At 39.4% G+C, this 13,840-nt stretch overlaps 1 protein-coding gene across 3 annotated transcripts in view; it reads left to right on the forward strand.

The window, feature by feature from the left end:
* gpm6bb (glycoprotein M6Bb) overlaps positions 1-13,840 on the forward strand; it is a 102,295-nt gene that overhangs the window by 36,892 nt on the left and 51,563 nt on the right. For 2 of the 3 annotated variants that reach the window (XM_060937269.1, XM_060937271.1), the window contains exon 2: positions 2,471-2,596. The exons of the other annotated variant lie outside the window; for it this stretch is intronic. In XM_060937269.1, coding sequence (XP_060793252.1) covers positions 2,503-2,596 — 94 coding nt within the window. In that variant the 5' untranslated portion in view covers positions 2,471-2,502. The remainder of the gene's footprint in view (positions 1-2,470; positions 2,597-13,840) is intronic. 3 annotated transcript variants of the gene reach the window in all.

The following is a 13,840-nucleotide window of genomic DNA, read 5'->3' on the forward strand; positions in this document are numbered from 1 at the left end:
GTAGACCTGAACTAATCTTGCACTTTCTAACAAATTTAATGTAAGTGACTGACTGAACTGGCGGCACGGTGGTGTAGTGGTTAGCGCTGTCGCCTCACAGCAAGAAGGTCCTGGGTTCGAGCCCCATGGCCGGCGAGGGCCTTTCTGTGCAGAGTTTGCATGTTCTCCCCGTGTCCGCGTGGGTTTCCTCCGGGTGCTCCGGTTTCCCCCACAGTCCAAAGACATGCAGGTTAGGTTAACTGGTGACTCTAAATTGACCGTAGGTGTGAATGTGAGTGTGAATGGTTGTCTGTGTCTATGTGTCAGCCCTGTGATGACCTGGCGACTTGTCCAGGGTGTACCCCGCCTTTTGTCCGTAGTCAGCTGGGATAGGCTCCAGCTTGCCTGCGACCCTGTAGAAGGATAAAGCGGCTAGAGATAATGAGATGAGATGACTGACTGAACTGTTGTTAATCTGTTAGTAGCTACTTAAGTTATCATAACTGCAGCCCTGTTGCAACAATAGGCTAATGGAAAGGAAGTTAAATAAAAATTTCTTTATAAGTTGCAGTGACCATTTAAACTACTGTTCAGTTGTCCCCAAGCCATCTTTTCAATTTTTACAGCAACATAATTGTAAAATATTTTTATAATGATCAATCTGAACATTTAATGTTGGAAGTTGAGTTCTAAAAGTCTTTCCTGTACTCATAGATCCTCATGAACACAACAATTTAATGCTAACTAGGTTTGTTTCTTTCCTGGCACAATGTTGGTTGTTAAATTTAAAGTTCAGACCTTTTATTATGTTCAACTCCCCACCTTCTTTTGTGTCACCAAAGTTTAATTGGCATAAAGGGTTTAAATGTGACTTATTTTATATAACGCAACACAGCCAAAATGACAGCGTATTTAGGATAAAAGATGCCTTAATTTTCAGTCACTTCTTTCTGCTTGTTTATAGTGTGAATGAGCTAAATAGAGCAGCTGTTGGTTTTCATGAATATTCAGTGCTTCAGTCTGCTAGTGGAGATGGAACCTGGGGCCATGACTTTAGGTCTCTTGGAAAAAAAGAGCTTATTTTCAGTGCTGTTTTAATTGTCTGTGGAAAGCTAAAGTAGAATGTGGGAACATGTACGGTATGAAGGACATTTCGGGATGCTGAAAGGTCAGCTATTTTAGTGTGCAGCCCCACTTATTGAAGTTCTCTGAAGTGTGAGCTGATGCACCTTTTGGATTTAGGAATCTTTTAGTGCAGTGTTGTTGTTGTTATTATTATTATTATTATTATTAAACCAAATGTTAATAGAATAATTCCGTGCCAAATCACCAGATTTTAGAGAGTTCCCGACTGACCATCTTAGATTTTGTTCATTTTTTTTTATTTTAATGTCCTTGTTACTAATAACTGCTGTGCAAAATTTTAGGCCAATATCTCCACTAGTTTCGGAGATATTAAGCCTTCAAAAAGGAGGTGTGGCCCCATATTTAGCATAAAAAGTGTTACAAACATCCATAGTTTGGCTAATAACTTTTGAACTGTTCACTCTAAATGGTTCAAATTTGCACACATGATTCTTTGATATAATAAGGCTCTGTACACAGAAGGAGAGCTTTGTATACATATTTGCAGATTTATGGCGTGCCAAATATGGCTTCCTGGAATGTGCATTTGTCCATGGTAGCACTTTTGGCTCTCTATATCTCCAGATTTAATGATGCCAGATGTCTGATTCTTTTTAATATATGAGACATGTTATAGTATTATCAGGAAAACATGTGATATCTGTGACAAAAATTATACTTGTCTCATATATAGGCCCCTAAAAATGGAAAAACGCTTGTCGCATCTGTATTTTGAATGCTTATAGCAAAAAACTGACAAGGTCTACCAGAAAACAAATTAGATCATTGAAAAGAGCAAGATCTATTTGATATATGTACCAAATATGAAGTTGGTGCTGTGAAGAAAAGTGTTTTATTCAAGCTGTTGAATATAGAAGGTTTTATGACATGCGAAAATGCCATTCACAAGGTTGCATCACATGTTACATCATTATTAATTCAAATTCTCTTGACTATACATATATGTAGTATATTTGTAAATATGATAAATGATTTACAAATCTCACAAAAGTAAATTACACAAATTTAATTCTATTTATGTAGACTTGGCATGTCTATTTGAAGCGTTTGAATAACTGGTCAATTTCTTTCACCACACCAGACGGAACTACATATTGTCTACCAGTTGATGTGATTGGTGCATCTATGATCTTTATGATGTGTATTAGTAGAACCCAACAGATATCTTCTCTTCTGGGCCAACTGTAAGACTTTGCAGGACCATGAGGGTGCATAAATTGTACTTGCATATCCTATTCCTCCTCCGATATTGCACAGATATTACCAATCCACCATTGCTGGTCATACAAACATGCAACATGTTTTCCTGGGATCATGTCTGACAGGGTGTAACCTTCTTTCACAGCATCATCTACAACCTGGGGATGAGTGCCACTCATGTCCACAATGAAGTTTGGTCCACCAGACACTCTGCTGCTCTGCAACTGGCTCTCTGAGATGGGAACAAATGAGTGGTTGTCCCTTGTTCCTGGTATTGTTGAGGACTTTGAAAGTCTCTTTGTGTATATACAAAACCTGCTGTGTGACCTTTGTAGGTCAACATGTGATGACAGAGTATAAACTTTTCTTTAACTTATCATAACTAGGTTTCATGCTATGTTTTAATCATTAAATTACAGATCAATTTCTGATAAACATTCAATTAATTTAACATATTTAGAATCTATAAAAAATGTTTAATTTTGATATATAAATGTATGCATACTGTTTAAGTTAAACATTCAATTTAAGCAAGTTGTTATTCTGGTACATTAAGCGTCAAACCTCCATTCCAAAATTTTTTCTGAAATTTTTGTTCGTTAATAAATTAAACATGTCACTTTATTAGGGAGCTTCAAATGAGGTCAATGCTGATCAGTCAATAAACCACGAACATACATTTATACCACCTATATAAATGATGAATATGCTAACTCCATGTGACCTGTCTATCTTCAAGACAAAAATTTGCCTATTAATATTTGAGTAATTAGTACATTAGGCTTTTCTCATTCCCGGCCTGAGCTACCCTATCATATGGTTAGTGAAAGTGTACACTGAACTTTATCACTCAAAGTAAAACTAGGTCACGCAAAGTGATTTCATGTCATAGTGTCCTTGACCTCATTACTATTCACCTATTTAAAGTCAGCTGCACATCCTTGACCTCTCCCCAGCAGAAATCTATAATGGATCATTAACTAGGATTAAAATCCTAGGAGGAGTTTTATGCCAAAGGAAAGAGCGGAAGAGCAAAAAGAATAATAAGAAACCGTGCAATTACAATGCATTTTGCCTTTTAGAAGGCAAAATACAATGATGTAGCATGTGATGTAACCTTGTGAATGGCATTTTCGCATGTCTTAAAACCTTCTATATTCAACAGCTTGAATGAAATAGTTTTCTTCACAGCACCAGCTTCATATTTGGTACATATATCAATTAGACCTTACTCTTTTCACTGATCTAATTTGTTTTCTGGTAGACCTTGTCAGGTTTTTGCTATAAGCATTCAAAATACAGACACGACAAGCGTTTTTCCATTTTTAGGGGCTTATATATAAGACAAGTATAATTTTTGTCACAGATATCACGTTTTCCTGATAGTACTATAACATGTCTCATATATTAAAAAGAATCAGACATCTGGTGTCATTAAATCTGGAGATATAGAGAGCCAAAAGTGCTACCATGGACAAATGCGCATTCCAGGAATGCATATTTGGCACGCCATAAATCTGCAAATATGTCACATACAAAGCTTTCCTTCTGTGTACAAAGTCTTATGATATCAAAGAATCATGTATGCAAATTTGAGCCATTTAGTGTGAACAGTTCAAAAGTTATTAGCCATCAAACTATGGATGTTTGATTGTAACACTTGTTTTTATGCTAAATATGGGGCCACGCCCCCTTTTTGAAGGCTTAATATCTCCAAAACTAGTGGAGATATTGGCCTAAAATTTTGCACAGTAATTATTAGTTACAAGGGCATCAAAACAAAATAAAAAATTATGAAGCAAATCTGAGATGGTAAGTCGGGAGCCTTCTGGTGATTTGGCACAGAATTACCCAGTGTGATAGCTTTTTTTTTTTGTTAAAGTTCTGCCCGAGTGACTTCAGTCAGCCATCGACCTTTTGAAGAATATTAAGAATGTTTAGTAAAATGTCTGTTAATACTGAGCTTTAACTGCTCAGCTCTGCATCACTTGGTCCTTTTGGGGTACAATGAACCTGTTAAATAGATACGTTTAAATATAATGTGAAATCAGGGCTTTGAACCGGTTCAAGGAACGAAAACCGGGAACTTTTTTCTATTTCACATGGAACAGAAACGAAACCAGAAACTTTATTATTTTTTATGTTCCGGAACAGAAACGCTTATTAAAAATAATGGTAACCGGTTAATACCGGTTTTTATTTCGTTCCTCAAAGTTTCCGTAGCCTATAAATAAAAAAGCCATTCTTCTCCTGCGCAAGTTTCTATGACCCGCTGGGGTTCACTTCCTGTGTGACGTTCGCTGACTGAATGGAGAGAGCGGGAAGGTGGACTACTATCACGTCTCCATTACTGAGTGTCTGCGCAAAGAAGAGCCTGAACGTTGCAACCTCCCTATTGGCTGTTTGTAAAAATGTATCAGTTGTTGCCCTTCCCACGGGAATCATCGCGGACTCGAGAGACGAGACCTGACGAGTTAGTTCGTTGGTAGCAGAACAAAATGTCTGGACACAAATCGGGTTTTCAGAAAAGGAAAGAAAATAAACGGAGGGTTGAAAATACAAAAAAGGAGGCAGAAAATGCAAAACGAGTTTTAAGGTAGGACAAATGGTTACTTTTCTGAGGCAGCCCGCCGTGGCTGCCTGCAGGCTTATTTATTATAGCCCATTTAGTTAAAATAGTTGATATAAAATGTTTATAGTTATGTGATGGTTGTCCTGATTTAGACTGGTGTTTTTCTTTTTTTTTTTTTGGGGGGGGGGGGGTTGCGCGATGTTGCACCTGGGTCCAGATTAGGGCAGAACTGGCCCTGGCTACATTTCAGGTGTAGTTTGTTTTATGAATGTATGTACTTGCATAGATGTGTACTTGGTCTTCCAATATGGCGCCTAACAAAATCTCGCGGCGCGGTGACATCATGCGGTAGCCCTCTATAGGGCCTGACTAGCCTTTGGTAACACACTAAACGAATTATCTTTCATTTTTGGCACTTTTTCTGTTTGTGTAGATGGGAAGACATACTGAGAATCCAAATCGCCAACGTTTGAAATAATAATTGTTTTGAATTATTTCTTGTCTTATTTAATGAAGGTTGTAATAGAATTAGCCTACATTTGGCTTAAGCTGGATGAGACAGAGACATAACTTTATAGCCATTTGTTAAACTGCTGACAGGGAACGTAATTTTTTTTTGTTCTAACCGTTTCGGGAACGTCTATTTAATGGTGGAACCCAAAACCGGAAACGTTAAAATTCCGTTTCTGTTCGGAACGAACCAATAGGAAAAAAATTCTGGTTCAAAGCCCTGTGTGAAATACAAATTAAATTCTTGTCATAGTCTTTAAATAAAAAGAATGGGGTAGTTTCCATGTCACTATATCCAAATGAGGCAGTGGTGGAAGCACTGCATGTAGTGGCTTTGAACGAGGCAGTGATGAAGGGAACCAGTGAAAACCATGACAGCAGTAAAAGCAGTAGCAGCAGTAAATGAGGCAGTAGTGGCAGGCGTGAAAGGCACTGTCGAAAGTTGTAGTTTTTGAATTACAGTTCTCATTTGAAGTATGAATAATATACTCGGGCCTTTTTTGGGGGGGGGCGGCATGCTCCAATGGTTACCAGTGAAAAGTGGATCCAAAACTCCAGCCGTGTAATTGCTGGCATGCTGAGTCAGTGATTTTTGATTCAGTGTCCATTTACTGAGAGAAATTACACTACATGAAACAAATATTCAAAATGGATCATAAAAGTGGACCAAACCTGTTTTTCATTGTAACTCCTTTTTGACTTGCCCTCCTCTTTTCCCTTGGGTTGGGGCCATTTCATTATTATATGAGGTCAAGTATTTGAAGCTCTTTCGATGAGCATTAGATAAGAAATCAAGTTTATGGCACTGTGGACATCGGGGTCCATAGTCACACATCCTAACTGGTTAATTTCAGAAATACTCTTTAAAACACAGGGAGGTTTAGTCTAATATTAATGCAGTTTTTACACCTACCGTGTTTGAACCTGTCAAACTATTTTTTTTCCTTTATTTCAGTATATTGCGAACTGGCTAAACGTATCAAGAGACAGTAAAAATGCTATACAGATTCAAATGGTATGTTTTACACACAGTTTAATACATTTTGTATAATTTGTCCAAATCCACTCGTACGGTCATGATTTTTAAGCCAGATTTGGTTGGTTTAAAGATACGACACGACTGCCATGATCTTGTTTCATAAGTAATCAGAATTAAATTTCACAAATTTTCCAGACAAAGGTGGCGTCTAAGTATAGACAATGTGTCCATGATGTACAGAACAATTTCTGTTGCATGATATATCATGAAGCTTGAGTGAAAGGGCACTTGTGGTGTGGATAATGTCCATAGATAAGAAATGCGTGTGCACCACAGTGACTTGGAGCTAAAAAAGAAGAAAAACGTGTGACTGGAAAACAGGGGCATTTTTAAAAATTTATTTATTTATTTATTTATTTATTTATTTATGGGGGGGGGGGGGGGGGTTTAGCTTCATCATTCATGATGCATCTAACTACAGTAAACTTAGTTCAGGAACTTTAGTAGTAGTAGTAGCTTTGCTAGCTACAGAAATCACGATCTTGTGTGTATAATTTGTCTGGTTAAGCTGTATCACATCCTTCTTCTGGATACAACTCTTCTGAAAGGCTACTGTTGTATAAAAAGGCATTTTGGCATGAGGTTCAATCTAAATTGGTGGCTTTCAAAAGGGGAGGCGCCAAAGAACTTTAGGGGAAGCGCAGTGTGTGTGGGGGGGGGGAATAACAGAAAAAATAGTAAACGTCTGGTTAGCAAATTTGAGCTGTGTATGGAAAGAGATATGGATCAATTTGTAATACCTAAAATGAGCAAGGAAAGAGAGTCTGGTGTAAGTAGAGAATGGAGGAAGTATGACTGATTGATTTAGTTAAGGTTTGGATTGGCCCAGATGATACGCCACTACCTCAGTGTGTTATTTGCAAAGAGGTACTAGCTAATGACCATATGAGACCATGTAAACTCCAGTGTCACATTGAGACCAAGCACCCAAGTTTGGTGGCCAAACCACAGGAGTTTTTTGATAGAAAGGTAAAGGAACTCCGTTCACAGAAGAAAGTAATTGAGCCATGAAGCACTGTAAATACTAAAGCAACCAAAGCATCATATCATGTGGCGTTGTGCATAGCTAAGGCAGGTAAACCCCACAACATTGGTGAAACATTACTCCTCCCTGCTGCTAAAGATGCGTGTTTGGGAGAAGCTGCTGCTGCTGCCAAGCCAGATGCAATCCCAATGTCTGACAGTACGATCCAGTGCTGCATCTCAGACATGGCATCTGATGTGAAGGAACAGGTGCTGGATTGTATTTGTGACAGCCCTTTCTTCTCTATTCAGCTGGATGAATCGACAGATGTCGCTAACTGTGCTCAGCTAATGGTGTACATGTGCTATGTTAAAGAGCTCAGTGTCCAGGAGGAGTTTTTGTTTTATCCTTCTCTGCCAGCTCACACTTTAGCAGAAGAAATCAAGTATTTGAATGATTTCATTCCGGAGAGTCATATTGACTGGGGCCGTTGTTGTGGAATATGTACTGATGGTGCAAGGGTGATGACGGGTCATCACAGTGGTCTGGTGAAACCAGTGCAAGCAGTTGCTCCCGCTGCTGTCTGGACGCACTGTATCATCCATCACCAGGCCTTGGCGACCAAGAAGATACCCAAAGAGCTGCTCACAGTCCTGAATAAGGTAGTTGTTAGGACTGGGGACTGTCTTGGCCTCTAGAGGCCGCTGTTATTTTTTTATCTTGTCATGTTTGTTTTGGCCTCTAGAGGCCGCCACTGCTTCTGTGTTTTGTGTTTGTTTTGATAGCCTGTGTTTCCATGTGCCTTTTACCCCCACCTGTTCTTTATTTTCTGCCCCGCCTAGTTTCTTAATTACCCTGGCTATATATACTTCCTCAGTTTAGCCTCTTGTCACGGAGTCTTTGTGCTGCTTATGGCTAGTAACCTCTGTCCTGTGTACCTTGCTTATGTCCTTGTGTATTTTGGTATTTTACTTTCTTTTGGACTTTGTACTTGACATTTTTGGATCTTCTGAGCGTTTTGCATTTTTGCCTTTTCTTTTCTAATTTTGGACTTTGAACTTTTGGATATTTTATTTTCCCTTATATCTTCTGAGCGTTTGGATTTTACTTTTTGCTTTGGATTTTTGACCTTCTGTGCTTTTGACAATAAACTGTTTTTGTACTCTACCTTCGCCTCACTCCTCTGCACTTGAGTCATTCCCCTGGTGGCCTAGTGGGGGTTTGCTGGATTACTACACCAACGACCCGGGTTTGATTCCCAGCAAAACCCTAACAGTAGTAAAACTTGTAAACCTAATTAAATCAAGTGCCATGAATGCCCATCTCCATCCTCTGCAATGACGTGAGCGCTCACTTCCAGCAGCTGCTCCTGCACTCCGAAGTTCGGTGGCTCTCCCGGGGCAAGGTCCTTACACACTTGTGTGATCTACATGAAGTCCTCCTCTTCCTCGCCGAAATCAGCTCCCCACTGGTGAAGCACATGATGGACATGAACTGGGTTGCAATGTTGGCCTATCTTTCTGATATTTTTGACCGTATAAACATACTGAACACTTCTCTATAGGCCAAGGAATGCCATGCATTTTTAGCACATGGCCAAGTTTCTGCACTGAGGAAAAAGTTGGACCTCAAAACAGGGAGATTTTAATGAATTCGTCACAAAAATGCATTACAGTACAAATAAAAGAAAGAGGAACAATTATTGACTCCAAAACAGATAATTCAATCTAAAACGGGGTGTGACGGGGAAAGAAACAGAACTTGTGTCCCAATTGCAATCTAACCCCATACAATACTACGTACATTAAGGATGTACTCTAAAAGTGCATACACACATAAATACTATGGCAAAGGAGTAAAATATATATCAAGCTAAATTAATATCTAACCTGGAGGACCATAAGTTCCTCACTAAGACAAATATTAGATTTGTCCTAAAAGTAGTAAATAGGTTAATTTCCTTAGTACTAGATGGCAACAAGTTCCACAATTCAGCAGTCCTGACAAAGTATGATTTCCTATAGCAATCCTGATTATGTTCGCAAATAAAATTATAATTATTAAGGTCATAATTGCGTGTAATTATGGTTCAAAAGTAAATATGGTTCAAAAGTACGCAGGTGGTTTCTAATATCAGTAGATATAAGGCCACTTCTGGACTTGAAAAATGGAAGTAAATCTGATATTACTCTACAATATTCTAAAGGCAATAAATTAAGTTTAATTAGTCTCTCTCTGTCATGTTTTGGGGATAGTTCAATACGAATTTAGTTGCTCTTCGCTGGATGTTCTCTAAGAGGGTTCAATGCTTAGTAGTGCAAGGTGACCATAAACTACTACCATATTCCAGCTTTGATCAGACCAGTGCACAGTATAGCAGCTTTCTGGTGCTGGAGTCTCGTATGTCCCAGCAGACTCTCTTAAGGAGACCAAGAATTTTGTTTGCTTTAGAAACCGTGACTTCTATGTGCTTTGACCAGGACAAATTATTGGAGACCATTATGCCAAAGTGAATGATGAAGGATACGCTTTCAGGCTGTCTGCCGTCTAGGGTGTAATTCCTGATGGTTGAAGTTTTCTTCTTTGAGATCTTCAGCACTTTACATTTTGGTTCTGTTAAAATCCATTTTCCAGTCTTGACTCCACTTGTACAGACAGTCCAGGTTTTGTTGGAGAAGCTTGCAGGCATTAGGATGGTCAATAGCTCGATTATAGTTTGGAGTCCTCCGCAAAGAGGGCGATAGTTAGAACAGATGTAGTCGGGAGCATCATTTATGTAGACAAGAAACATGATTGGGCCAAGGATAGACCCTTGTGGCACACCAGATGTTGCGGGAAGCCACTTAGAGAAGCAGCCATCAATGACTATTTTTATTTTATTTTTTTATTCCTGTCAGTAAGATAACTATGAAACCAAGAGAGTAGTGTGCCGTTGATTCTGCACAACTCCAGCTTATGCAGAAGCATTTGGTGAGGTACCTTATCAAAGGCTTTGGCCAGGTTGAGGTAAACTACATAGACCTCCTTGCCACTAGCAACAGAGTTTAGTATGCTATGATAGACTTCCAAAAGTTGAGTTGTAGTAGATCTCCCCTTGAGGAAGCCATGTTGGAGATGGTACAGCTGGACTTCAAAATGCTGATAACAACGGTTGAAGATGTACCATTCTAGTACCTTGGAGACTACTCTCCACACTGTCCCTTAGAAAAGTTTGACCATCTTTAAGAAAAGAAGGCTTTTAATTTATCTTTGTCGTCAATTTTATGAACAACTAAAAGCGCTTCGGGTTTTCAAACACAGAACCTCGCAACTTGTTGGTGACGTCTTTCTTCTATTTGTGGATCATTTTGTTTAATTTTGTCTCATCTGTTTGAATTTTAATATCACATGGGGCTTTTGTTTTCAGTGCCTTCTTTCTTTGGTTGTTTTTCTTTTTGATTATTTTGAAAAGTTTGCTGTCAATCCATGGGTGACTGGTGGTATTTCATCTTGTGCACTTAGGAATGTGCTCATTGACAGCACTGAATAACAAATCGCACCAAATGCTAAGAGACTCATTTACGTCATTGTCAACAAAGGCCATGTCCCAAGAAGTGTATAATAACAGTTCTTTGAGGCCTGACCAATTGGCTTTCTTAAAATTGTAAGCAGAATGCTTGACTTTTTTGATTTACTTGGAATATTTAAATTAAGTTCGAAGCTCAGGATTTTGTGGTCCGAGTTGAAGATATCTTCAAAACCAAGTTTTATGACCTTGTCAGGGATGTTGGTTAGAATTAAATCAAGTGTATTATTGATCCTAGTTGGAAAGTTTACCAGTTGCCACAGAGAATTCTTTAACTATCTTTGTAAAGTAGTTGTATATTGCATCATTAGTAGTAGCTGTCCTGGTAGACCAGTGGGGAAGGTTGAAATCACCATACATCATTTGCTCAAACTTGGCCTTAGAACGAGGACCATGGACTTTTTGAACTCTTTGATGTAAGCTAAATCAGAGTTTGGGGGTTGATGAGACCACGGCCAAAAATTTCTTTCTTGACTCTGCATAGTTCACAGACCAATATTTCAGCATTGCTTTCGTGATCTTTCCTTCGTATACTAGCAGTTGTGTTCCTGATTAGCAAGCATTACACCTCCACCAACTCTCAGGTCTATCATGCCGATGTATGTATAGTAAAGTCATCCCCAGGCAGGAGTTCACAGTCTAAGATCTCAGGTCGAAGCCATGTCTCAGTTACACTAATTTAAATCAGCTTCGATAGCAAGCATTTTGAAATTCCTTGGCCTTGCTGATGATACTTCTAGCATTGAGGTATAAACAGGGTTTTTCCTAGAAAAATTTAGTATGAGGGCGCTCACCATGGTGAGGGAGCGAAGCGACCGGGGGGGGGGATGGTGCCGGTTGTCCCCCCACCCCCCACCCCGCCGTGCAAAGCCTTTGAAAAATGCTCCAATGGGACATTCTGAGGCTATCTGAGAGGGAAATTGTAACAAATTGTCTGTCAACATTGAAAAAGAAAGAAGTAATCATCTTCTGCCCCGGACAGTCTTTGGCTTTCTTCCGTTTCGTGCCGCGGGATGACATCTTTAAATGCCCAAGTGTCAACAAAAACAACTCGCGAACTACTTCTGTCAAAAGCTCCCGCGCCAGTGGGTGAAAGGTCATTTCAGTCTCGAGAAATCTTGCTCTACAAGTCAGCTCGCTTTTGTATGTAACCCATGTCAAATCTCGCAAGAGCAGCCGCGACAAGTAAACAACTAAACAACATGGCGCCTCAGTCTGGAAAACGCCAATTCGGATTGTTTTTGCACCGTCTGGCGGTGTATCTACTATGATTGGAATATTTTTGGAGCAATTATAATGTATTTGATGATCAGACACATTGTCACATAGTGTTGCTGGGATGTTTTCACGGAGTCGGTAAGGGGGCACATGCCGAGAGTAAGAGGGCGCAGCGCCCCTGTTCCCCCGTTTAGACGAAAGCCTGATAAACATCGTGCAAAGTGGCACATACTCTCACAGGTCCAGGATTGGGATGGATACCAGCCAAATACATTTTCTCGAGAGAGAAACATGAGTAATTCTTGTAGAAACAAATCTGTCTTTTAAAGTAGCCATTTCTGTGAATCTGTGGGCTTAATTTAAACTGGTTAGGCAAGCCATGATGACAAAATGAGGCCAATGAACCAGGAGATGAATCATTAGGAATAGACTGTGACGTTTGGTACAGAATTAAGTGAACTACTAAGACAGCAAAAACCAAAGAAAGCGGAGTCGAAATGAGCGCCGCCATCTATCTTTTGTGTCTAAGGTGTGATTTCTTCGTGACCTGTGGTGTGCTCTTGTTGAACAGGGGTCTGTGGAAATCTTCCCAACCTTGGAAGATGATGTGAGTAGGGCAGGGCTGCAACTGGGCTCTATACAGCAGGTGATCATTACACAGTTGAAGGGGTTGCATGAACTGTTTGAAGAATATGTTGGAGAGGAGACTTTGGCAAATCAGTGGGTGAGAGATCCATTTTCTTTCCCAGTGACACCCTGTGATGGACTGACTATGCAAGAAGAAGAGGCCCTAGTTGAACTGAGCTCTAATATGGACTTGAAACAAAAGAAGCGTGAAGTGTCACTTGCACACTTTTGGCTATCTATGGAGACTGAATTCCCCCACCTCTCCAAAAAGGCTATAAAAGTGCTCATCCCGTTCACTTCCAGTTACCTGTGTGAGTGCGGGTTTTCCACATTGACCACAATTTAAAAACAAGTACCAGTCAAGGCTGCAGATAGAGGATAATCTACGATTGTTCCTTTCTACAGTGCATCCCGGCATCAAAAACTTGCGCACCTCAAAGACGCAGACTCATTGTTTCCACTAAAGTAGGAATGAGCAAGATGGCAATCCAAAATGGGCTACATACGATGTTGAGTGATTTAGAAAAGGAGCGCTGTACATGGGGGATAATTATTTTGTTTGGACTGACTTTGTGTTCAAAAAATATTTGACTTGAGTTAAATCGCACAAAAGGCCTTAAAATGGATGATTTTTGTTGAACTGGGGTTATTTGAGTAAAGCTTGAGTCTGCTTTCAATTTAGTTACTGAACTCCTAGGCCAATTGTCTTGCAACTGGATAAAATATTTTTAGGTGAGGGTGACTTTCAATTTAAGCATAAGTTTGGCTAAATGTAAGATGTTTAGTTTTTGTTTGGTGTGCTCTAAAAAAAAAAAGCTTTAAAATGTTTAAAAAGATAAAGATTAAGTTTGTTTAAAATATTTTTTAAAAAAGAAAGCTTCTTTGGTTTAGAAAATGTTTAAAAAATATTTTTGTTGAAACCTATTTTATTGGGGGGGGTCAGCTGTTTTTATATGAGGGAAGGCTCATTTTCTCAGTTTGAAAACCCCTGATCTAAATAAACACGAGTGGGATGCTCCT

This window comes from Neoarius graeffei, chromosome 13 (genome assembly GCF_027579695.1).
Source record: "Neoarius graeffei isolate fNeoGra1 chromosome 13, fNeoGra1.pri, whole genome shotgun sequence".
Classification (NCBI taxonomy): domain Eukaryota; kingdom Metazoa; phylum Chordata; class Actinopteri; order Siluriformes; family Ariidae; genus Neoarius; species Neoarius graeffei.